Here is a 22904-nt window from a genome sequence, read left to right as displayed (position 1 = left end):
TCATCGACGTGCTGCGCACCGGGAGGATACAATCGGCCATTGCCGCGAAGATTTTCACTTGGGTAGCCGGTGTTGTCCGAAAAGGATTTACGATCGGCAAAAAGGCAACTGCCGCGGCAGTTTCGCCATCGAGAACGCGGCACGAGAGAGTCGAGACACTCTTCTCCCGGGGCCCTTTCGATTTCGTTCCGATTGCAGTCGAGGATGTGTGTCGACATTGCCCTCCTTAACCGGCGAAAGTTCCACCGGCTAATTGAACTTCTTAATCTTCGACCGGTTCCCGCTCCTCGTCTACCGTCGTGTTCGGATCGCGCTGCTCGCGCGGAATTTCGGTTGATCAACTCGACGCTGCCAGGCGTGATTAGCATTTATAAATCGGTTATTCCAGCCGGTCGAATAGTATTGACGTTAAAAACGCTGTTTCTCGATCGAGATTTTGTTTCGTTCGAGAGAAGGTAGGATCGAAACTTGGAACGAAGAACGCGTTAATAATCTTTTGGCAATATCTTCTGGATGTCTAGATTTTTTTTATTTCGCTCGTAACACAGTTCAAAGTTTGAGGCAAGAGAATTAACGACGGAGGATTTTAGAAGGAGATTAGATAGCCTGTCGAATACCAGCGAGGAGCTGTACGAAGGTCTCGGTTCCCGGAACGCGTTAACGTGACCAGAAACAAATCCATCTGAAAACAAACGTTAACGACAATAATTAAACTTTTTTTTATTCCTTTGGAACACGGTTGGCTCGCAAAAGAAACGTGATTTATCGTTGGACAACTTCCTGGATGAGATTAGACGTCAAGGTTAGTCTTCGGCAACAGAAGAACCACGTGTTAAAGACAAGCGTTGAATTCGATCAAAGTCACGCGTGCTATAGAAATTGTTCTGCTGTTGGCGGAAATGTTGAAATTCCTTTCGAAAGGAGCGTTGATCGAATAGATAGATTTGCCGAAGGTTGTACCCTCGACACGTGTGGAATACACGGGGGCTACATTGGCAGCGTGCGACGTTTGAACATTAACGGGTCAATGGCGCGGCGAAACGACGTTGTGCCGTAAACACATTCGTATTCTTGGACAGTGTTTCGGAGGTCGGTTACCGTGCGCGGCCAATTAACGTTGAAATAAAATCCGCTCGTGCGCCATTCCTCGCGTTTTATTATCATGCGCGAGCCCATTCGACAGGAAGTTTCTTGGCCGGACGGCTCTTGAATCATTTCGCCCGCCAACGAAATCGTTCCCCGATCCCCTGGTGAAATCTTCTTCCCTTCTTCGTCCACGTATATTGCTACGCGTTCTCGCTACAAACGTTATTCTGGCACAAAAAGGCGCAAAACTAACGCAAGCTTAACCAATTAGAGGCAAACGTTGCGCGAAAGTAACATTCCACTCGCTACTTGTTTTTAATTAATTTATAATTATTACACTCTGTTCTTAACACCGCGACCATATTTCACCGCTATTTTTCTCGGTTAGTTTTCTACAGTTTCATTAGATTTATGAAAAGAAATTGAAGTATTTGAAATATCGTGCCAAACTACCGTTTAATTCTTAACGAGTTAGTCGTCGATAGGTGAAAAAGAAATTCTTAGAAACGATGAAAGAATTTTACGGTGTGTAGTTCGCGATGTTTCGTAATGTTAGTTTTTTCAAGAAATATTTTACTCGAATCTCTTTCGTTTTGTTACCTCTATATTGTTTCGTATTTAGCGACGTCGTTAATAGCTTTAAAAAATTGCGTAAATCAAAAGAGCAGGGTGGACAAATCGGTAAACAGTGAATTTTGACCACCCGTTGTGTAGGTGGATGTCTGTTATAGCCCGCAGACTCCTACTCGCTGTCAGCGAAAACCGCATCGGTGGGATAGTCGGTGCAATGGAACGCGAGGGAAATGAGAAAAGTCGGGCACCGATGAAAGTGAGAGGATACCGGCTACAGGCTGTTCCAGTTAGCCTGTTTCCTACCCGTCAGTCACACGGAGAAAGGATTTCTATCGCGTACTCGTGTCCCTTTTATTTGCAACCAAATCCTATGCATACGGGATCGCGTGTCTGACGATTACTTTCTAAACAATCGCGAAAGAACTGTTGCACTGTTTCGTAGAAAGTCTACGGGAGAATTTTCGTAAGAATTATCAGCCTCTTTTTTCATCTGGCGTAATTTTCTTCATAGAACCTTTAGGAGACCTTTAAGAAGAGCAAAAGTCCGTGCCGGAGATGGCACGAAATTTCATTCACCGTGGAACAAAGCCAATCGCGATTTCGCAGAAACGCGGTGGATAACTGGAGAGACCGCCGTTATAAATAATGCCATGACGCACATAAGTTAGACATACAAAAATACGGAGTGTATCTTGAAAGCGTTTCGAACGGATGATAAATCACAACCGTGAGTTTGACGATTTATTCCTGGACACCTCTCAGCTGATGTTTTTCCCTGGGCGACGATCATCGGTAGAAATCGTCGTGCTAGCGCACCGAGTATCGCGAACAAATATCGATGACGTTTATGCAACCGCGTAACCGGACATTTAAAAACTACCAGCATAGACACAGTCACCGAGACGCTCTACAGATGAAAGTCTTATTCCGCGAATGCTGAACGATCGTGTCGTCGGCTTATACTAAACTTTGCTTATTTATTTATTTCTTTCTATCGTTATCACGTCGTTATGATATTCTATCGTTGTCATCGTCGAAAACGCTCGAATATTCGGATTTAAGCTGATGAAATGCTTTTCTGTGATTGCAGGTTGACCGTTCGAATGAAAGTCGTTTGAACGGTCGTGAGAGTCCTCCCACGAGGAAGAATCCCGGCTAGAGGGTGCGAACGGGTGCTAGGACAGGGTAGGAAGACGAAAGAGAAGAGGACAGCGTAGCGGAACGAAACGTCGATCGATCGCCGTATGATATAATGGCAGGGGAGGATACTCAGATCCTGGCGAACGGAAACGTCGAAGCGTTGACGATAATTCCACCGAAAATGGCGAATGGGAATGGACTGATTTGCGGGAAGCAGCACAACAACAACGGCTCGATACCAAACGGGAAGTTACACGAAATCGGTGCAGCTGAAAACGGAAAGCTGATAATGTCTGACGAGAAATCGAGCAGTCTTCACACGGAGTTCGACGACGCGGACGTGTCTTGCGGCTGGGGCCCGTGCAGGCCACACTGGCTTCAATATTTCGCCACGAAGCAGGCCTTCCTGGTCACCTTCTGCATCACCTGGGTTGGTTTGGGTTAGGTTTGGGTTAGCTTCTGGGTTGAATTTTCAATTCGATGAAATTTCAGATATTCTCGACGATTTTTTCCACTTCTTCGTTCTAAATTGTTTTTTCTAATTTGAATTTTCCTTTAAAATTGCAAAGATTAAATTTTGCGAATTAAACGATTAGCAACATTTCGATCCTGCTGCGTTCTTCGGATCGTTTTCGACTTTAATCATAGTTTTCTGTCGTTCAAATTTTTTTTATGTTTTAGTTCGAGCGAATATAAAAAACGATCTTTGACGAGATACGCGATCCTTCGTTTTAGTTTCACGCTAATCTTTGTCAAATCGTTAAAAATATTTTTGTTCGTCGACAACTTATCGCTTTAAATTGCGCGTGGATTTACAGGTCCTCCAGGGAATGTACTACACGTACTTCGTCTCGGTGATCACGACGATCGAGAAGCTGTTCCAGATTCAGTCAAAGACCACCGGTATTATAATGTCAGCGACGGAGATCGGCCAGATCGGTTCCTCTCTCCTGCTTACGTACTACGGGGGCCAAGGTCACCGGCCTAAGTGGATCGCTTGGGGCATGATCCTGTTCGCAGTGAGCTCGTTCACCTGCTCGATGCCCCATTTCATCTTCGGTGAACAGCTGATCCATCAGAACGAGATGTTTTTCAGCGGTTTCGAGGGTGGCGACCCAAACAACACCCATCCTATTCCCGCGAATCTTTGCAAACTGCAAGAACGATCAGAGAACGCTACATTAGATAGGTGAATACAATCCCTTCTCTTTAATCTCTTACACGGCTGTTGTCGCGTTTCTTAGTACTTGATACTTTATTTCTTAACGCTTAATAAATAGTTGCTCTAGATTTTATTCGCGCAAAGAGATACAAATTTATTCGTTTACTACGTATTTTTTACATATTTTTTTTACATGTTTAGTACATATTTTTAAAACCGTATCGATATTATTGGAACGACAAGTACGTTCTTGAAATTATGCAATTTCTGTCCGACCCATTTCTCCTTACCTGCCTTCATTCCAACCGTAATCGATCGTACCTTTTTTTAAATGGGTTAGGTCCCGTGCCTATCCCCTTGCTCTTCGCGTTTATAAATAAAAGGAACAATCAACAGGCCACGTTACCACACCGTAAACGTTCGAACAATCGAATAGATTAGATGCTCTGCAAACCGTACGGTATTATTGACAATTCTTTTTTTCTTTTTTTCTTTTTTCTCTCTCATAGTTGGATCTCGTCCACGACGCCGGCTCAAATGAATACGATGAATTACTGCAAGGGTGACTCGTTGACGGAGCAAAGGATACAAAGTAAAATAACTACAGTGGTCCTGGCTATATTTTTTGTCTCCTTGTTGGGCGTTGGAATGGGTCAGACGGCAGTCTACACTCTTGGTATTCCTTATATCGACGACAATGTGGCCAGCAGAGAAAGCCCACTCTATTTCGGTAAGAATACAATCGCGTAAGAATACAGTCGTATCGCGATCCTATTATATTTCGAAGAAAAGAGTGGAAACAGTACGTGCTCCGAGTTCTGTCGGAAAGCAAACTGTTCTGGTTGCGAAGCTTCGTCTTGGCGAGCCTCCAGAATCATCGAATACGTACAACTTTGATTTTGATCATCTCGGTCTATTGTCGTGTTATCATCGGAGTTTCAACGTTGTCGAGAATTTGCATACTCATGGAACGCGGCGTCGATGCATTTTGTTACAGCGATTACGATCGGAGTGAGGATCCTCGGACCAGCCCTAGGCTTCATTCTAGGCTCATTGTGCACGATGATTTACGCGGATTTGTCGGCGAATCCGCAAATCACGCCGACGGATCCAAGATGGGTGGGAGCATGGTGGCTTGGTAAATTGAAATTTCTTACGTACTTCCTTACAATCTCGTCTCCTCGGAAACACCAATCTTCCAAGCTTTTGTTTTATGATTAATCGTTTCCTTTGATTTTCATATCGTCGAATCCTTCTCCTTCATCCTCGTATCGTTGCCGAAGTTTTGTAAAATTTACAAAACGGCATAAGAAAAGCCAAGTTGAAGAAAACACGTGCAATTGTGTGTTTCAGGTTTGGTGCTAATATCCGCCATGCTGATGCTGGTCAGTATAGGAATGTTCGCATTCCCGACGCGACTGCCCGCGAGCAGAACACCGCCGAAACGGGCGGATGCGAAAAAGCCTAGTCTCCGAGGTAAGCCCTGATTTATCGTGGCGATGCGAACTGTTCGTCAGCGAGAGACCGATGTTTAAGCTGCGACCATCGGATCAGAACGGTTTAATTCGATTTTATGACTTCCCGTAAGCCATTCCGCGACCGTTCTCTCCCCGTGTTTGGTAGCCGCCCCACGAAATGGGGAAGATTCGACGAGAAAGATAAAAGTATCGTCGGTCGTCCCGAAACCTCGTATTAATCGTAGTCCAGCCGCGTATGTGTATATCCGGTCGTGCTGGGTTGATTCCGTTCGCGACTATGCAACGAATGGCCCCCTTGTGTCGCGCAGACATGGCTGTCGCTATAATTTTAAATTACTCGATACTTTACTGCCATATTATGCGTTCACTGGCGAGCAGCGATAAGAAATTACAAAATAAGACATTTATGGTTCGACGAGGTTATCTACGAACCAACAGAAAATTTTCTATTGAAATAATTAAATGTCACGTAGAACAGGCTATATTTTAGGTCCATTTTACATACGCGTTGATTTCGTTATTGTTTACGATGTTGATTTGTTTATTTAGGTTTCGTGAGTTGTTTGTTTACGTTTTCGGATTGTGTATTTAGGTTCGTACTCGGGAAACAAATAGCCGATTGTTATGTTACCAACGCGTGATACACGAATCACGAAACGCGTTAATAAGCGATGATCATTGGTCCAATACGAACATTTCTACGTCCGGATGTTTTGGCAAGACGACGAAACAATGAGGGCATTATGTATTCGGTGAACGTTTATCGGGACGAAAGGACGGGCCAATAAGATGATCTTTGAAGCGTGAACCTGGCAGTCAAGGTCAGTGGCGAATTTAGGTTCAGAGCCGGCGTGTCTGCTCGTTCGATCGTGAGCACGCAGGCTAACGCTTTCTGAAACACGGGCGAGCCCTTTTCTAGGAACCCTTTGCGCTGGGACAGAGCGGGGCCGACCCTTCGTGCGTTTATTCTTGGTCCGCTTCGTTGGAACTTTCGATTGAAGGCCGCGTAACATCTGTTCGATGAAAGGCACGAGAATGATAGAAAGGCGTTCGATCACGCGAATTAAAGAGTTTAATTTCTTTAATGAAAAATATGTTTAAACGCAGAGGAGAATTATAAATTCCAGCAACGCGACCATCAACTTCTCCGTACCTTTTTTTATCCTTGACCGACAGTGTTTCGGAATGTTGTTCCTGAAAGAGGCAGCTGCTCAAAATGCAGCACGAATCGCATCGATAATGAGACATGTACGTTCCAGTGCAGCACGTGCATTTCTCTGTTGCATTTCATCGTACACGTTATTTAAAAATAACTCTGACCACCGACTTTGAGCCTATTTGCGCTTAATTTCATCGTTAGCGTATCGGACGTTGCAAGTGGACTCGTTCGATCAACGAGAAATATCCAAACTCGACGCTTCGATCTTACCATATAACGTACGTACGTACAACGATTAATCACGAAGAGAAACGCAATGGCGAAACGTTATCTCGATGAAAACTCAATTCCGAAAGAATCGGAGACCAGTTGGTTCGGTCGCTTGGACGGCGATAGCGAAGCAAATTGCTCGCGTTTTCGAAGGAACGTTGTTCGATCAAAAACTGAGGCGCGCATCCGGCTAGCAGGAGAATAATTTCCTTGCGGGGTCGTGGTTCACGCGAGATGGAGAGATTTAAAAGAGAAGAGGAGAGTGAAAAGACTCGGTGTGTGTGTCGCTTGGCGCATTTCTGGTGCGTTACGTCGCGCGTGTTATGTCGGCCAAGGTGCACGAGACAGCTGAGATAAGTTCTCTTCCCGGCGAGGAACGGATCCACACGCGGCCTGAGGAGAACAGGGCCGTATATGCACGCAGAAATGCACGCGCGCGCGTGCCTACCGAGCGCTATGCACGACGCATGACCGTGAACTTGCCCCACCTAGTGCACCAGTCGGTCAGTCATCATTATTAACGCACACACGGGTCCGCCGCGTTCACACACACGCACGACCGCCGATCCTTTACTCCTACGTACACATGGCACACCGGAGAGACGAGAAATCCGAAGACGTTTCGGGCCTTTCGACTCCTTTTTGCCGGGAATTTCCAGAAACGATCTGCTTGCGTATCGACCGACCTCCCATCCAATGCTTTTTATCCGAACTATATGCGTAACTTTGATTTCGAACGGGTTACACGGATACCGTAGACAGAACTAGCTACTTTGAATTCTGAAGCGATTTTCGGTGGTTCGTTGCGAGGAGGAAAGTTTCCAAGAGGAAGTTGCAAACGGAGTGTACAAGAAGCAGGTTGGAAAAAAGCTGGAATGTCGTGGAGTGTAGAGTTACGATGACGAGCTACGGTTCCAGCAGAAACTTCCGTACGTGGCACTGTCGTGAAGTAGATCGTGCAATGCCAGAAGATCGCCTCGGAGGACAGGTCGCCGTTGAATCAACAACATGCACGCGATTCGCGTATTACTCGATTCGTTAGCGTCCGTTTGAAGACTTCATTCGAAATTTTCCTCGGGAATACCATATCTCTCTGAACTCTGCTCGAAACGACGATTAACCGACGTCTTTAAAGATTCGCTCGGTCGATTCCTAGTTACGTATCGTTATCATAAGCGATAGAGATCCCTTTGTTTCCAAATTATCAGTCTTTTCGCCTTTCTGTCTCCTGTGTTCGAGGAGCCGTACAGTCGTTTCTGTGACTTTTCGCGATAGGCCACCCTGTATGTGCCTGTTGCAGGGTTGTCGCGATAATACACGGAGCGCAATGTTAGTCACGTTTGTCTACTCATGGTCTGCAGGACTTCTCTATGCGGGGTTGCCACGACTCTAGCCTGGCCTTCCTGGAAGCCTAGAGCAGTCCTAGGCATCCTTAATGTCAGTTTCCACCTAGGGTTTCTCGAACGGAAACCTCGCACGAAGGCGGACGCCTCATCGTGCATCGTTCTCTCCGCTTCTTTTTCCACTCCCATCCTTTCCCCCATCCGTTCCATGCAGGAATTCGCGTTTTTTACGATTGCTCGAAAATCGATGTTTCATCCGATCGTGCCACGTCGCTTCTTGTTTAGCGTTCTCCTTCGGACCTTTTTTACCCAGTTTTTACTTCTCATAATTGCGTCAATCGTTGATTGTATCCTTCTTCCATCGATGTTTCAGATCGACGACTAAAAAAAAGCAGTCGTTGAAACCATCGAAAGAAGTTTAATTCGAAGGTTTTAGGTCTCCGCGCGAGTAAGCAAACGTTCTCGTTTACTTCGTAACATTTGCATCGATAACATTTACGAGATGAACGAGGTTAAAACTGATAATGCGAGCTATTCTAACGAAGGTGCAAGCTCGTTTGCGAAGACTGGTCTTGTTCGATCGACGGTATATATCCGATTATCAGTTACAAAATAAGAAACTCGTCTGTTTGAGGCTGATACGTCAAGGGACGACGAGTATGCAGAGGAAAAAAGATAGGAGTAAAATAGCCCGCTGTTCTTATCGGGATCTTTCAAAAGATCCTGCGTGTCTCGCGAAACCTTTATCGCTCCCTGTAGCTGCAGATCGTTCCTCGTTTTTCCCGTGTCGATGAAAGCATCGGCGTTGCGCTTTCTTTTTCTCATCTGTTTCTCGTTTTTCGAGCTTCGGGCGATTGCAGGCCGCTCTCTTCCCCTCCGTGCGTGCTCCCACTTGCGCTCGTGTTGCTTCGTCGGATTCCCTCGAAAATAGAACGAAGGAAAACTCGATCGACGTCTAATTAGCTGGTGGTTCGTAATTGAGTTTATAAATATCGGAAAATATCGGTGGCCGTGTTCGATTCTCTCGTGCTTCGACCGAGCACGAGAACGGAGGCAGATCGAAATGGAAAACTGTCTAGAAAAAAAGTAATAATAGTAAATTCGCTCAAAGTTTCTTTTTTCTTTCGTTAAGTGTACGAAGAACGCATTTTTCTCGCATGTCGTCGTGAGATTTATTTTCGTAATTTGTTAAGAAACATCAAGAGTCGCGAATAGAAGGCTTGGGACAAAGAGGCGAGAAGCGAGAAAGACGATGAACAAATTTCATGTAAATGGTTTGGCTGCAGGTCGCGGTGCTTGGCTCGCGTCGCCTGCACGACTCGGTAGACTCGCTACACCTCGCCTTTTCTCTCTACCTGTTGCAGACTTCCCTAAAGCGGTGAAGAGGCTGTTGAAGAACGACATTCTTATGTTCCGGACGGCCAGCAGCGTGCTGCACATCCTACCGATCGCCGGCCTCTACACCTTCCTGCCAAAGTACCTCGAGAGCCAATTTCGCTTGCCAGCTCATCATGCGAACATGATCTCAGGTAATTTTCGCGAATAGACACGCGAGGGGAGTTTCTGGCCCCGAATCCTGTTGTTCTCGTTAACTTTCTTCCATGGAAGTACTTTTGTTGAATTCTTCGAAGCTACGCTTTCATTCTCCGACAAACACAGACAAAGTTGTTTCTCTTTTTTCAAAGACGATTGGATCGAAAAGAGGAATAAAATAAAAGAAACGGAACGTTTTATTCGAATCGAATGGAACAGTCGACTCGAGTAAACGAAAATCGTTTACTCATCGTAACAGAGGCCTGGTCTTGATCCTAAGCTGTCTTATTTTTTCGCAGGTGTCGGTGGTATTTTAGTAATGGGTCTGGGTATTATAATTAGCGGAGTGTTTATCCTGAGGGCAAAGCCTAACGCCAGGTTCGTCGCAGCCTGGATCGCCTTCACAGCGATAGTTTACGCGATCGGCATGGGCGTGCTGATGTTCATCGGTTGCCCGATGGACGATTTCGCTGGTCTCGTTTCGCATTCCAACGGGTAAGATTTGGTTTTCCTCTCTACAGTCGAGTAACCGTCCGCTCCGTTTCAACGTTTTCATCTTGCACTTAGGCTAATTGCACTTACTTCTCATTCGGTCGTTTGCATAAATTACTCTGTATGAAATGTTTATAGTTCCGACCGCGGGAAGTTTAAAGTGAAATAAAGAGATAAGCTCTGGTGCAGATGATTTTACATATGTTGATGATGGCCGTTTACGTAGATTTTATTGAAAAAGGAATTGACATTAAGCAAGCGACAAAATCCTTTTAGATTGTCCAGCTTCGAGCCGGTCTGCGAGGCTACCTGCGACTGCGTTCGGAACAAATTCAGTCCGATTTGCAGTGCTGATGGGAAAACTTATTTTTCCGCGTGTCACGCGGGTTGTTCCAATTACACGGTCGTCGATGGCAAGGTAGCTTCGGTGAGTACCACGACAATTTACCATCATGATAAACAATGATAAAGATTCATTACGAAGGAATTACGAGAAAAATCATTCACGCGTCAAGCGTATAGCGTTAAATAATTATATCGAATAGGTAGTTAAGTAAAAAGTAGCTGACACGTACGATCATACGATCGATGCCAATTAATCGGGGAATACGTAAAACACGATGCAAAGCCGTCCTCGTCGTCTCATTACGCCGATACGTCCTCGCGATTCGAATCGAATAACACCTTCGCTATTCCGCAATTTGATTGCATTCTCCTGATTGTATAGAGTCAGTGACGTCATCGCGGCAGAATATTGATATATAGCTCGTTGCATCGGGAAACAGCCGCGCGGCCGTAATTATCGGTGACAGTAGCATGCAACTAGGCTAGAAACGTTTCGTTGTTCTACCATTTACGGACGAAATCGCGTTATTCGCCCGGACGAAACAATGCTTCATTGATTGCGCAACTGCGCAAGTCATTACTTTCGCAATTGAAGCGTGCCTAGTCGCGAGCATTTCATTTCCAGTTATTCGGATTTCACGCGGACCGACCCGATTTCACGCAAAATTAAAAAGTCTGAAATCCTTTGCTCGCTTCCTTCCGTAATTAATTGTCGCAGAGAAATGTAAGATAATCTTGAGGTTGCAATCGAATGGAGTTGCATGTAAAATATCGCGACGTTGTAGGAGGAAAAACACGAGAGACTATAAAAATCAACTATAAAAATGGTCGTCGAAACGATCGTTTCCCCTTCGTTTCATAAAAAATTATTCGTCAGCTTGAAGTAGAATTTTTGGAATAGCACGATATAGAACATAGTCGAGTAGTAGAACTAGTTAACTGTCGAGTAAAAGTTGATCGAACTAGTTTATTGGCATTAGCATACATTGACTTTGAACATGTAGAAAACGGAACAAAGTTGCAACCGGTATGAAAACATCTGCATCAGCGTACTCGGCATATCTTAACGAGGCCGGTTCCTTGGCTTTTCAGTTTTACAACTGCCAGTGCATCGGGACGAATCTAACGACACCGGAAACGACCAACACCGCGACGATCGGTTACTGCGAGCTCGAGTGCAGTAACTTTTGGGTTTATATGATCCTGTTCTCGGTGTTCGTTTTCATCCACTCGACCAGCGAGGTGGGCTCCATGCTGTTGATCTTACGGTGCGTGGATCCACGGGACAAGGCGATGGCTTTGGGGCTTATACAATTCGCCATCGGCCTCTTTGGTAATTATAAACCTCGATCGTTCCTTCAATTCCAACGCTTGTTTTTCTCAACGAATGAATTAAACGAGATCTTAATCTTAATTATTATTTCCTTGGGTCGACTTGGAAATCCAAAGGAAGTCTCGAGTTCGCATGATTTCAGAAATGAATTTATCAAACGTATGATCCGTTGGTCGGTTGGTTCCAGGTAACGTCCCGTGTCCAATCGTTTATGGTGCTGTGGTGGACTCCGCTTGTCTCGTATGGGAATACGCTTGCGGCGAGCGAGGTGCCTGCTGGCTTTACGACTCGAATGTCTTTAGAATGTTCTATCATGGTACGTACGCGGTTAGGCAGAAATCTGCGGCGAGGAGGAGTCGGAAATATCTTCACCTCGACCTTCCTGGCTACTGCTCGCTGTTGCTATTATATATCGAGGTTAAATTTCTCTTAACTTCACTTAACCCAAAGAATTGAACCGTCTCTGAACTTAGAAATTTGACCTCTTCGCGATACGTTTCATAATAGGCGATCTATTCTTTAATTAATTAATCTCTGCGTGATTCCTTCCCAGGTACCACAGGCGGAATCCTAATTCTCGCGTTCGTGGTGGACATAGTGGTGTGGTACAAAGCAGGGAGCATTAGCTTCGTGGAGGAGCAGGACGTGGAGGAGGGCACTGTGGAAGAAATGGCCACCCTGAAGTCGCAGGACGCGCAAGCGGTGGACAACGACTATTTGTGAAAGAGTCCCGGCCGACTTCGATGGTATCTCATCAAGCACAGGCCTGAATCTAGCGTCGTAAACCGGGACAAAGCGTGACGAGCCGTTCCTAACTGACGAGAACTCGGTGCCAGTAGCACGTCGGAGGTTTAAGACCGGGGCGATCTGTATCGATCTTCGCGTGTCACATTCGCCGGCCGTTTCTCTTTTTTTTTTTTTTTTTCCGATGGGTTTCATTTTTGGAAACCTACGGCTAGAACCCGGTTGCCTCTTTAACGACGTGAAGGAGCAAGGATTCAAGAGGGAACGACGACAGTGATGTTCGCGTCGATCGCCTTTCGATGCTCGAAGGGAGTCCAGAATCAAGATGAGATAGGGCGACGAATGAACTGTTGAAGGAGGCGATGCTCGGCCACGGAAATGCCCGTAGTTTCCAAAGAGGCTGTGCCGAGGTTTCGAACAAGTGCATCGAGGGACGAAGAAAGAAACGTGTAAGAAGAAAATGGGACAGGAAAATGGGGATCGATGATCAACGACTTGATTTTTCTTGAGAATGTGGTTCTTGGAGACGCGAAGACGCGCCATGAAGGAAAGATTTTCCTGGTTGGTAACAAAGAGCAACGATTTGAATTAGAGATAAAGCGGTACGAGATACGTTCGGAGGAGTGAGAGAGAAAGGGAGATATGGAGTAGAAACGTCTGGTAGTATACGAGAATTTTCGTGTTTGGAGAAGGGACAGTGGGATGAAGGAAAATGCGAAACGATGACCAATACGGATAACGGAATCAATACGGCACGCGAGGTTCTCGGATCTTGGGCGAGCTTCTCTTAGGCACTACCGTCCGTGTTTCACTCTGCAGATACAACTAGGCGTAGGCAAACTGTACGTACAAGCGATTTACGATGTGTGTATGTGTGTCGGTAATATTTGTCTGGAACGAAATACGCGGTATATCTCGTTGTTTTTGAAAGATCATAAGGATACATTAAGAATGGAAAAAAAAGGGGAGAGAATCTGGGAGCGAATGGGGAAAATAAGAAGAATACATAGGACATATTTTTTAGATGATTTGACGATGAAAATCTGGGCGATAAAGAGAACAAAAAGTAAGGTTAATTATTAATATTAAAGCATTAGCAGATACGACACACAGGGAGAAGAGCGACGATACAAACAAAAGAAAAGAAAAGAAAAAACAAAAATAAAATAGAATGCAAGAGAAAAGAAATATGGAAGAAAAATGAAGTTAAGAGGGGGGAAAAGGCGGATAATCGAGAGCTGTATTTTAATATGATACATTTTACACACTCGTGAGACACTCGTCAATGTATGCGCATCTGCCGCCTGTGCTTCTAGTGCTTTGAGCGTTCATTGTTTCTGAGTCCTTTTCAATGGTCAACCTGATCGTATATCAACCTTTTGTATGTGTAATATTTCCCGTAGTAGTCTCTCTGTAGACTTGGAAAGATCGACCATAATATCTCGGTTCCAATGTTCCAACAATAAATTCGAATTAATTTCTAATCGAATCCAACTAAAACATATTTCTTAAATTGGTAAATTATTATCGGAGTAATTGCTGGTGGGATTTCATAATCAAAGGGTTAGATGGACGATCAGTGTATTAGATAGCTGTCGTATAAGGCAGCGAAACAAGAAAGAAAAACAAGAATTATTCCGGAGGGTAAAAGCAAGAAAGGGTAAAATTAAAAACGCGCGTTTAAGGTACGCATTAACCGCTATGAAGTTTGCGAATTATTCGATTCAGGGGCATTGCTAATATATTACATCATTTTACGTTTGCTTCAAAGAACGTTTGGCTGACAGCTAAAATCCGTCAGAGTTGGACGATACGAAAGGGAAAAAGAACTAGTTCCATTATTCAAAGGAAAAAGTCAGATAATTTCGACTAATCTCGTTAAAGATGACGAGACCGAGGAATTATATTTTTGAAGAATCTTAATTGTAGATTGTTCTATGTTGTTTCGTTGACCTACGTAATCGGAGAACTATTTCTGAAGAAAAAACGCGAAAGAGCGATACATTCATAATTTATCCAATTAAATCTATTTCTGGTTTCTCCTTGGATTTTGTACTCTACGTTTGGAACATCTATATCCTTTATGTATCAAGTACTATTTTTCATACTTGAGTAGAACATTTCTTTGCAAAACCACTAAGTGTAGACGAATTATGGCAACGACAGCCAATTGTTTCTTCGAAACTCCAAATAAAAAAGATATAGGTATATTATATACATACACATATAACGTTACAACAACTCTGAACAGATCTTCAGAGTAGCAAACGATCTGCTTTCAGTTCAGAAGAAATATTTTAAGATGGAGAGAGGACGACTACTGAACAAATTATTTTTTTTTTTTTTTTCTGTACTATCGTACCTCTTATAAAAAAGACAACAGTTACATAGAAAGAGTGTACTGTAAAATTAACTTGATTTTTTCCTGGAGACAGAAGCACCGTGGGATTTCTTCTGGACTATAGCAGAACGTATACCTTAACCCTTTCGGTGTTGAAAATAATTGCTCGTATTCTGCATAGAACAAACCACCCACTCACCGGGAGGGTTGAAGGCGTTACATATACCTATACATTGTACGTATCGTGTGTGCATGTGCGTGCGTGTACAGTTGTACCAGTAAATCGTTGACGATGCAATTGAGAAAGGATTGCACAGGGGCGGATACGGCCTTCCGTGCGCCCGTTGATCTCCATCGAGAATTGTATTTTTGTATTCGAAGCGACACATAATCTATATTTTAATCGATCACGAATCGTATATAGAACAGCACGTAATAACTTAGAGCCAATTCCACCCTTTGAAGCGATTCATTTCTCGGGTTTCGAATATTACCATTCGGTTCTATTCACTGCAACGTCCTCTCTATTTTACGTTCGTTCACTCAAGTGGAGGAACGAAGAGAAAGAGGAAAGCGGTTCGAAGGTGTTACTTCGCTCTCTTCTTTCTTGACGTTAAGTGCGTCATGTGATAAATTGATCACTATGTATCGCGTTGATGCAATCCTATTCAAGATCGGTAACACAATGATCTATGGTATGTACTGATTGATCGTTTGGTTCTAAGGCTAATCGAAACACTAACATCGGATACAACCAAATGCAAGAATAGAGTTGACAATATTTTCGCCAGCGAAAGTTAGGAGTGCTAACGTTTACTGTGGTGCAAAGTTTATCGCGTGAACGATAACGTCAAGAAAGAGTTAATAATTTTAAGAGAAAAACAAGACAAAAGCAAAACGCTAATCGCAAAATAATTGTTTCACTTGGGAGTTAGTCCGGGGGATGAAGAACGCGTTTTAACCTTTGTATTGGCAGAAGAATTTTCGATTCTCTTAGAATTACGAAAGCATTTTAGGAATTCCAAGATTTATCCCACGAAACACGATTACACGTAGACGTTAAGTAGATGTTAGAGTGTTTGCATGCAGTTTTATGCGCAAAATTCATGCACGTTGCCTGGAGCAACATTGCCAAACAAGGAGTTAAAACCGACAGCTCCATCGTCGCGACTATCAAAGAAATTTCTATAGGCTTTTCCTCTATCGATGCAGAGTCGACTCATTGTCGGATGGTGTATTAATCGAACAAGATTTTAAACGGTGCAACACGGACTCCGTTATCGAGGAACGACGAACAGAACTATTTTGAACGATTCGAAGCCGTGTGTACAAATTCTACGCGCTCTTCTCTACGGTTCGATTTATTTTTAACCGCTTTTACAATCCTTTTTCCATCGACGGAACGGTTAGAGGTTTCCAAGAGACGGTCCGTCGTCCCATGTGTCCGTCACAGAGATATTTTTCTTGCGGATGAATCTGGAAAGGAAAGCGTAACGACGACACATGTCTCTATTTTCCAAGAAAGTCGCGAACCAGAGCTCTATCTCGACGAGGCGCTCTCTAGGTTCTTGCATTCTGTTTTAATACGCGTTCTTCGGCTCGATAACAAAATAGTATGAACGAACGAAATTTTTTGACCACGAACAGATTAGGGTGAAGTGTTATTTAGTTATTTTAGTTTAATTTCCTTCTCGAAGGGCAAAATAAGATGAAGAGGTAGAACTCGATGAATGGTGTGTACTTGTGCGTTTGCCTTTCAGTGCTCGATATACATCACTGTATATTACATGTACGATAGAGCTGTACATATAGGAAAGTACAATAATTGCCAAAATAATCATGGCGTGGAGCGACAGAGTCTCAGTCTTTATTCCGTGTGTTGCGCCAGTCGGTACATCTGCAAGATGGGCAAACGATTCTTTACGAATCTATTACGAATTTTACCCACGAAGCGAGTACTTGGACATTGGATTCGTGCGAATGTAAATTTTATCCGAAAATCTTTAACTTTGACGAAGATTTTAAACGTAGTAAGATTTCATTTAGTCGCATGCCCCGTCTTTCGAATCACTTGTCCATCGTTATAATACGTTGCTAGTTACGTCACTGTGAGAATCAATGCAATGACGACGCGTTAACTTTGATACACTGCCCTCTTACCGATACTGCCAGTCAATGAAAAAGACTTGTTTCACGCGAAAGCTCATCAGCCGATTAAATTACTGCCAGATTTTACTGCCACACGACTTACTAGCATTATTTTTTACATTATTTTTACAAACTGTCCCATTTACGAAACTTACGCTCGAGATATTTCGGCCCATGGAAACAATCCAGGGTCTTCATATCGTTCCTCTAAGGAAAAGAACAACAATTTTGTCTTTGCATTTGATACGTAGCTTTCGCGTAATTCAAAGGAGTACTTTTTTATGCATATTCTCAACTGTATACAGTATCGACAATCTAAATGATAAGGTTCGTTTTGTTTTGTTTTTTTTTTTCATATCGATCACTTACATTCTCTCAGCATTTAATATTCACTAGCCACATCTTTTGATGTAGCGTCATCGTCGTGTGAATTCCCACAGTTTCGTCGATTAGATATTATTTAAAAAAATAGACAGGAAAAAAGAAACGATCACTGGCGGAACACAGAATACTATAATAATTATATTTTAGTAAAAAAAAGAATTTATCATTAATATACTTGTAGGATAATCAGCTGCGTAAGCGGACATCACGATTTTATCTAATTACGGCGTAGTTCTGTAAGAGAACCATAATTGCTAGTCTTTAATTTGCGACGTGCTCGCGTGTACTCGCACGTCTCGACGGAATATATACTGGATGTTTAATGAATCCTTCGGTTGGAGCAACTTTATCAGTTTGCAAGGAAACTTCTTTTTATTTTATCTAAAATACTTTATATATATATATGATAAACGAAAATTAAAAATTACATGCTCTAAATGAAAATCGTGATTCAATCGTTTTAAATTACTTTTCCAAAGTATCGTCCTAGTGACGAATTTTCGAATCTCACTACGAAGGCTGATTTCTATATTTTTAGCAAAATTTGAGAGCAAACGAAGAGAGAAATTGAGATCTCCTCGGTCGTTTATGACGAATGTATCGTTCTTATGCGTTTTACTAATCTTTTACGAACAACTAAGAGCGAAAGATAGGCACGTTGCAAAATGCTAAAGTTGCGTCCAACCATCTAACTATTTACCTAACATATATGCGTGTGTATCAAGCGTAAGGATCGACTAAATCGATGAATAAAGATAACGAAGAGCAGGGAATATGATAAACGAAGAAGAAGAAGAAGAATAAAAAAAATATAATGCCATTTTTATGTATACATATATTGTACTAATAATTACTATAAATTTTTTGTTTTATTAATATTATTCTTACTATTACTATGATTTATTATCGTCGGATACTGATTCTTGTTTATAAAATAATTGCTATTAATTGATAATTATCGCGCGGTCGCGGATCACCGTTGTAATATGCGCTTTGATTTTTATACATAATATATATATAATATATATATATATCATATATTATTATATGTATATAATATATATATATATATAAAGAATCGATTACTCTGTAGGTGACGTAAGTGTATTTTGATATAGTGCACGATATCGTATGCGTAGGTGCGTGCGTGCGTACGTGTGTGTCTGTGTAAATGTGATGTGTCTGCGTGCAAATGTGACACGAATAATTCTACATGTGTCCGGCCTCAATCGTCGGGCATACGCAGAACAAATTTTACATTATTTGTAAATGTCGTTGAGTTATCGGTACGTCTGTTTTATTTTTTTGTTTTTTTCCGTGCTTATTTTTTTAGCTAGATATCGTACAGGCAGTTACTTTTCCATCGAGACGAATGGCACTCCTGGTATCGTGCGCAAAAAAATTCGCTAACAGTATGTCACGGAAGCATACAAATAGAAATTTAATCGAACCCCGAAGCTAACTATGACAGATTTTAAAAAATTCCTCGTTGCATAATTTTGTATATTTACAAATTATAACGATCGACACGAATACGTACTGTAATTTCACTGTAAAAATTTACAAGTTTTTCTTCAGTCGATTTTCAATAAATGGCAAAATTTTTCGTACGTACGATACGCGACGTGCCGTTCGTCGGCAACACAATTCCTCCTGGAAGATGTAACACGCGTCTCAATCAAGACTGTAAATAGCAAATAGCAGGCGTTCGATGGACCTCCACCTTAAGGTTCCCACACTACTCCCGACGTTTAAGTGCCTAAAAAGAAAGAAAAAAAAGAAAAAAAAAATGGAAAGGAAAGAAAGAAACCGGAATAAAACGCGTCTATCCTCCTCGAACCTTCGTTGTCTAGTTTCTAGAAGTGGGTAAGATACTATTTTGACGGCTTGATGCCACCACGAGACATATAACTTTCAAAGGGCTAACATACATACCGTTTCAAGAGTGCTGCAACACACACACACATACATACACACACACGCACACGCACACCACACACACTTCCTCTTCGTCGTAGAATCTCGGAGTTTTTAAACGCTTTAATAAATAATAGTAAACGCTACCAGTAGTGAAGAACAATGTAAAAATACAGGCAAAATAAAAAAGAAAAAAAATGGGAAAAACGTATAAAAATGAGCATATTTGCGAAACATCAGTGTTGAAAAAAAAAGAGTTACACGATAGGAAACGTTTAAACAAGGATTATAATGCAGAACCATAGTGACGATGAAGAAAGAACAAGTAGAAAAATAATCGTCATTCCCACTTTGATGAATTAATATACGTATAATATATAAATATATTGACTATATATATATAATACATATTCATATATATATATGAATATATATGTTATATATATGTACGTAAAAGACGAAATAGTATTTTATCTGACTGCTAGTTTCACGTCACAGTGGACGAATGTCGTTCGACTCACCCTCAGCAGATCTCAGCACTCTAACGAAACGAACGTGGATCGTTTATTTTTTATTCGCGCATAAAAGTCCCGCTCGTTTCCGTGGAGCGCGTTTATGAACACCGGTGTTCACAGGGTACATCGGAAATCGGGATTCACGACTATAATACGTAAGATTCATATGTTCAAAATATATTACATTTTAGGCAGAAATCGGATTTTTCGAATAAATTTATATAAACTTTCCATTCCCTCGTGGAATAGAAATTCTATGATGGAAATATACAAACTCTAGAGCACAAAGGATCAATGTACAAATGCCTGTAAAGCTAAATTCAAGGAATTTCTCTACTTTCTGTTTTCGAGCTTGCGAATAAAAATTACCTTCCCTTATCCTTCTTTCTCTCTCTTTCTCTCTCTTTCTCTCTCTCTCTCTTCCTCTCTATAAAGTATAATTATATAATTATTCGTTAAAAATCCGATTGCCTTCGGTACAATTGAATCGTTCAACCCCTGTTCCAGTGATTATATCGTACAAAGAAGCCGCAATCGATTCACGATGCAACCTGTGAACGCGCGAGCGCGTGCGTGTATATTAATTATTACAGAATATATATATAACAGAGTATATATATAAAATAAATGAAGAAAAAAGTATATATACACAAAGATACACGAGTATATCCGTGAAAATAAAGAAAGATGGAACCTTGAGGTCGCGGCACGGGTCCCTGAAACCGGAAGTACCGCGACGACGAGAGCCGATATTTTGTTGCGCGTGCAGAGAAGTCAATTTTTTCGATTACAAAATAAAGAAGAAACCCCTTACATCACTGTAACATACCTCTAGAACGTTTCATAGTTTAAATTAGCCTTCGGGTTATCGATCGATGATCGAGCACGTTCAGTCGATATTTTCCAAACGATGAGATCGGTAAGAATCATAAAAGAGAAGAAAAGAAAAGAAAATCAAGATATGAAAAATGGGAAAAAATCGAAGAGTGATTTCGATGCTTGGTAATCCGAGGGTTAAGACTGATTCAGCAAACACGCTATAAGAAAACCAGATCGAGCGTATTTTGTAATTATGCTATTATTATTATATTATATTATATTATATTATTATATTATATTATTATATTATATTATTATATTATATTATTATTAATATTATTATTGTTTATAATTACGATTACTATCGAATTTGTTTTTAATAAACGGCAGGTGCCATGATTACGAATTCTTTCGGTGTATTTTATTATTCGCTATAATTAACGTGGTTCTATTATTTTTCCAGTAAAGCTACGAGTAACGCGTATCCAAAACCAAAACCTTCTTCCTGATCAACGCATTATCTTATGATCGTAACGAAGCTAGAATAGCAGCACAGTTCTCATCCGTGGACAGACATTGCCCAAAAGCTTCCAGCAACAAAGGTTCCTCCGTCACAGCTACCTTGTAATCCTGAAAAGAGATTTTCCCGTCTCGATCCACGTCCAGCTTCTTTAACGCTAATTCGGATAGATCTTTCACCGCCTCGTCTGGATCCTCTTCTCCTGGCTGCTTGATTAAACAATTCCTAGAGCATCGGATAAACGTTTGTGATTAGTACGTGAGTAAGTATCGTTGATGACTAATTGTTATAAAAAAAAGATCGATACTTGAATAATTGGAATATCTCATCTTTCGTAATGAAGCCATCGTTGTTCAAATCATAGACTTTGAAACAAAATTCAATTTTCTCCCGTAGACTACCACGAAGATACAGATCCAGTCCCATGATCCACGGTTCTAGCCTGATGATCCCTTCGTTTTCTCGATCCCAGCAACAGAACATACGTTCCACCAACACGTCTTCGGTGATTACCTTGAACGTGTTGTGCAGCAACTCGCGGAAAATCACCCTGTCGATACCCTGAAAAATATTCCCGCCTCTCTTAACAACAAACGGAAGGAGCAAAGTAAGCGATACAGAAAAATGTATTTTTATTTTTTCTTAAATTATAATTCTCTAGTTATATTCGAATGTTTCTCAACAATTTGGGGATGGAAATATCACATAATGCGAGTCGTGGGCATCGCATGTTCATTCATGCCACTATTCATGCACGCGAGTTAAAATTCCTATAATTTTAAAACACTACGAGTGTCGCTACCTCTATAGTTTGATTCGACTGAGTCCTCCTCCCGATAATAACAGATTGTCCAACCTGTTGCTGTCCAGAAGTAGTCAACTTTTTGTACAGCTTGCACAAATTATCCAATTCCGACCTGCAGTAGGAATTACGTCATTACAAATAGGTAATTGTTATAAAATTAATATACCTGTCATAACTAAACAATTTTTAGAACCTATAATCTGTTTATTTATTTTTTTCTTTTATTGCATTTCTATGAGCGATAACTTGTTCGAGATTTACAAAAAAAATCGTAGAATAATTTATTGCAAATTCGTCGATTAGATCTCGATTCCTTTTGAAAATAATCTTCTTGACGTTAAATACACCGGAGTTTTCATCTTTTTTTTTAAATACTCTTTTCGGTGTTAACGATAAAACAATCAACGGTTAGGCGTATTTTTACTTGCCAGCAGAACCTGGTTTTCCTCTTTAACGATTCGATCAATTTGGCCGTGTACGCCGAGCTTCTCGTAATTCCCGCGACTGGCATCCTCCTGCGATGTTTTCTTCGAGGCTCGTGCTTCGGGCTGCCGGAAGTCTGCCTGTTGCTGTTAACGGAGGCTTTACGGCCGCTCATCAAGAAGATCGAGACACTTTTCATCAACGTCGCGCCTGCACAAAGGTTGACGGCGCCTCGATTATCGGCGCCGACGCCGACCCTGACGCCGACGCCGACGCCGCTCCCGTGATCCATTCGAGCTTTCGCGCTCGACGTGAGGCTGCGTTCCCTGGACATCCGTCTGAAATTCGCGAACAACAGCCAGTACATCGATTGG

General features: G+C 42.0%; 3 protein-coding genes across 6 annotated transcripts in view; 1 reads left to right on the top strand and 2 right to left on the bottom strand.

Annotated features, from left to right (window-relative positions):
• The window catches only part of LOC132906027 (solute carrier organic anion transporter family member 74D), an 86929-nt gene extending 65741 nt beyond the window's left edge, over positions 1–21188 (top strand). For all 4 annotated transcript variants that reach the window (XM_060957859.1, XM_060957858.1, XM_060957860.1 and 1 more), the window contains 11 exons: positions 2750–3229; positions 3618–3988; positions 4471–4691; positions 4959–5099; positions 5315–5437; positions 9576–9740; positions 10044–10239; positions 10513–10663; positions 11674–11914; positions 12102–12230; positions 12468–21188. In XM_060957859.1, coding sequence (XP_060813842.1) covers positions 2912–3229; positions 3618–3988; positions 4471–4691; positions 4959–5099; positions 5315–5437; positions 9576–9740; positions 10044–10239; positions 10513–10663; positions 11674–11914; positions 12102–12230; positions 12468–12637 — 2226 coding nt within the window. In that variant the 5' untranslated portion in view covers positions 2750–2911 and the 3' untranslated portion in view covers positions 12638–21188. The remainder of the gene's footprint in view (positions 1–2749; positions 3230–3617; positions 3989–4470; positions 4692–4958; positions 5100–5314; positions 5438–9575; positions 9741–10043; positions 10240–10512; positions 10664–11673; positions 11915–12101; positions 12231–12467) is intronic.
• Positions 1–22904, bottom strand: part of LOC132906030 (uncharacterized) — a 171758-nt gene that overhangs the window by 145161 nt on the left and 3693 nt on the right. The gene's annotated exons all lie outside the window — the stretch shown is intronic.
• LOC132906040 (calaxin-like) lies at positions 21128–22897 on the bottom strand. The gene is made up of 4 exons (XM_060957877.1): positions 22536–22897; positions 22105–22219; positions 21610–21863; positions 21128–21527 (listed from the first exon to the last, which is right to left on the bottom strand). Exons 1-4 carry the CDS (start codon positions 22895–22897, stop codon positions 21305–21307), a joined length of 954 nt encoding a protein of 317 aa, XP_060813860.1. The 3' UTR covers positions 21128–21304.

This window comes from Bombus pascuorum, chromosome 4, assembly GCF_905332965.1.
Source record: "Bombus pascuorum chromosome 4, iyBomPasc1.1, whole genome shotgun sequence".
Taxonomy (NCBI): domain Eukaryota; kingdom Metazoa; phylum Arthropoda; class Insecta; order Hymenoptera; family Apidae; genus Bombus; species Bombus pascuorum.
The sequence above is the reverse complement of the archived record's forward strand: the minus strand, read 5'-3'. Positions and strand labels throughout refer to the sequence as shown.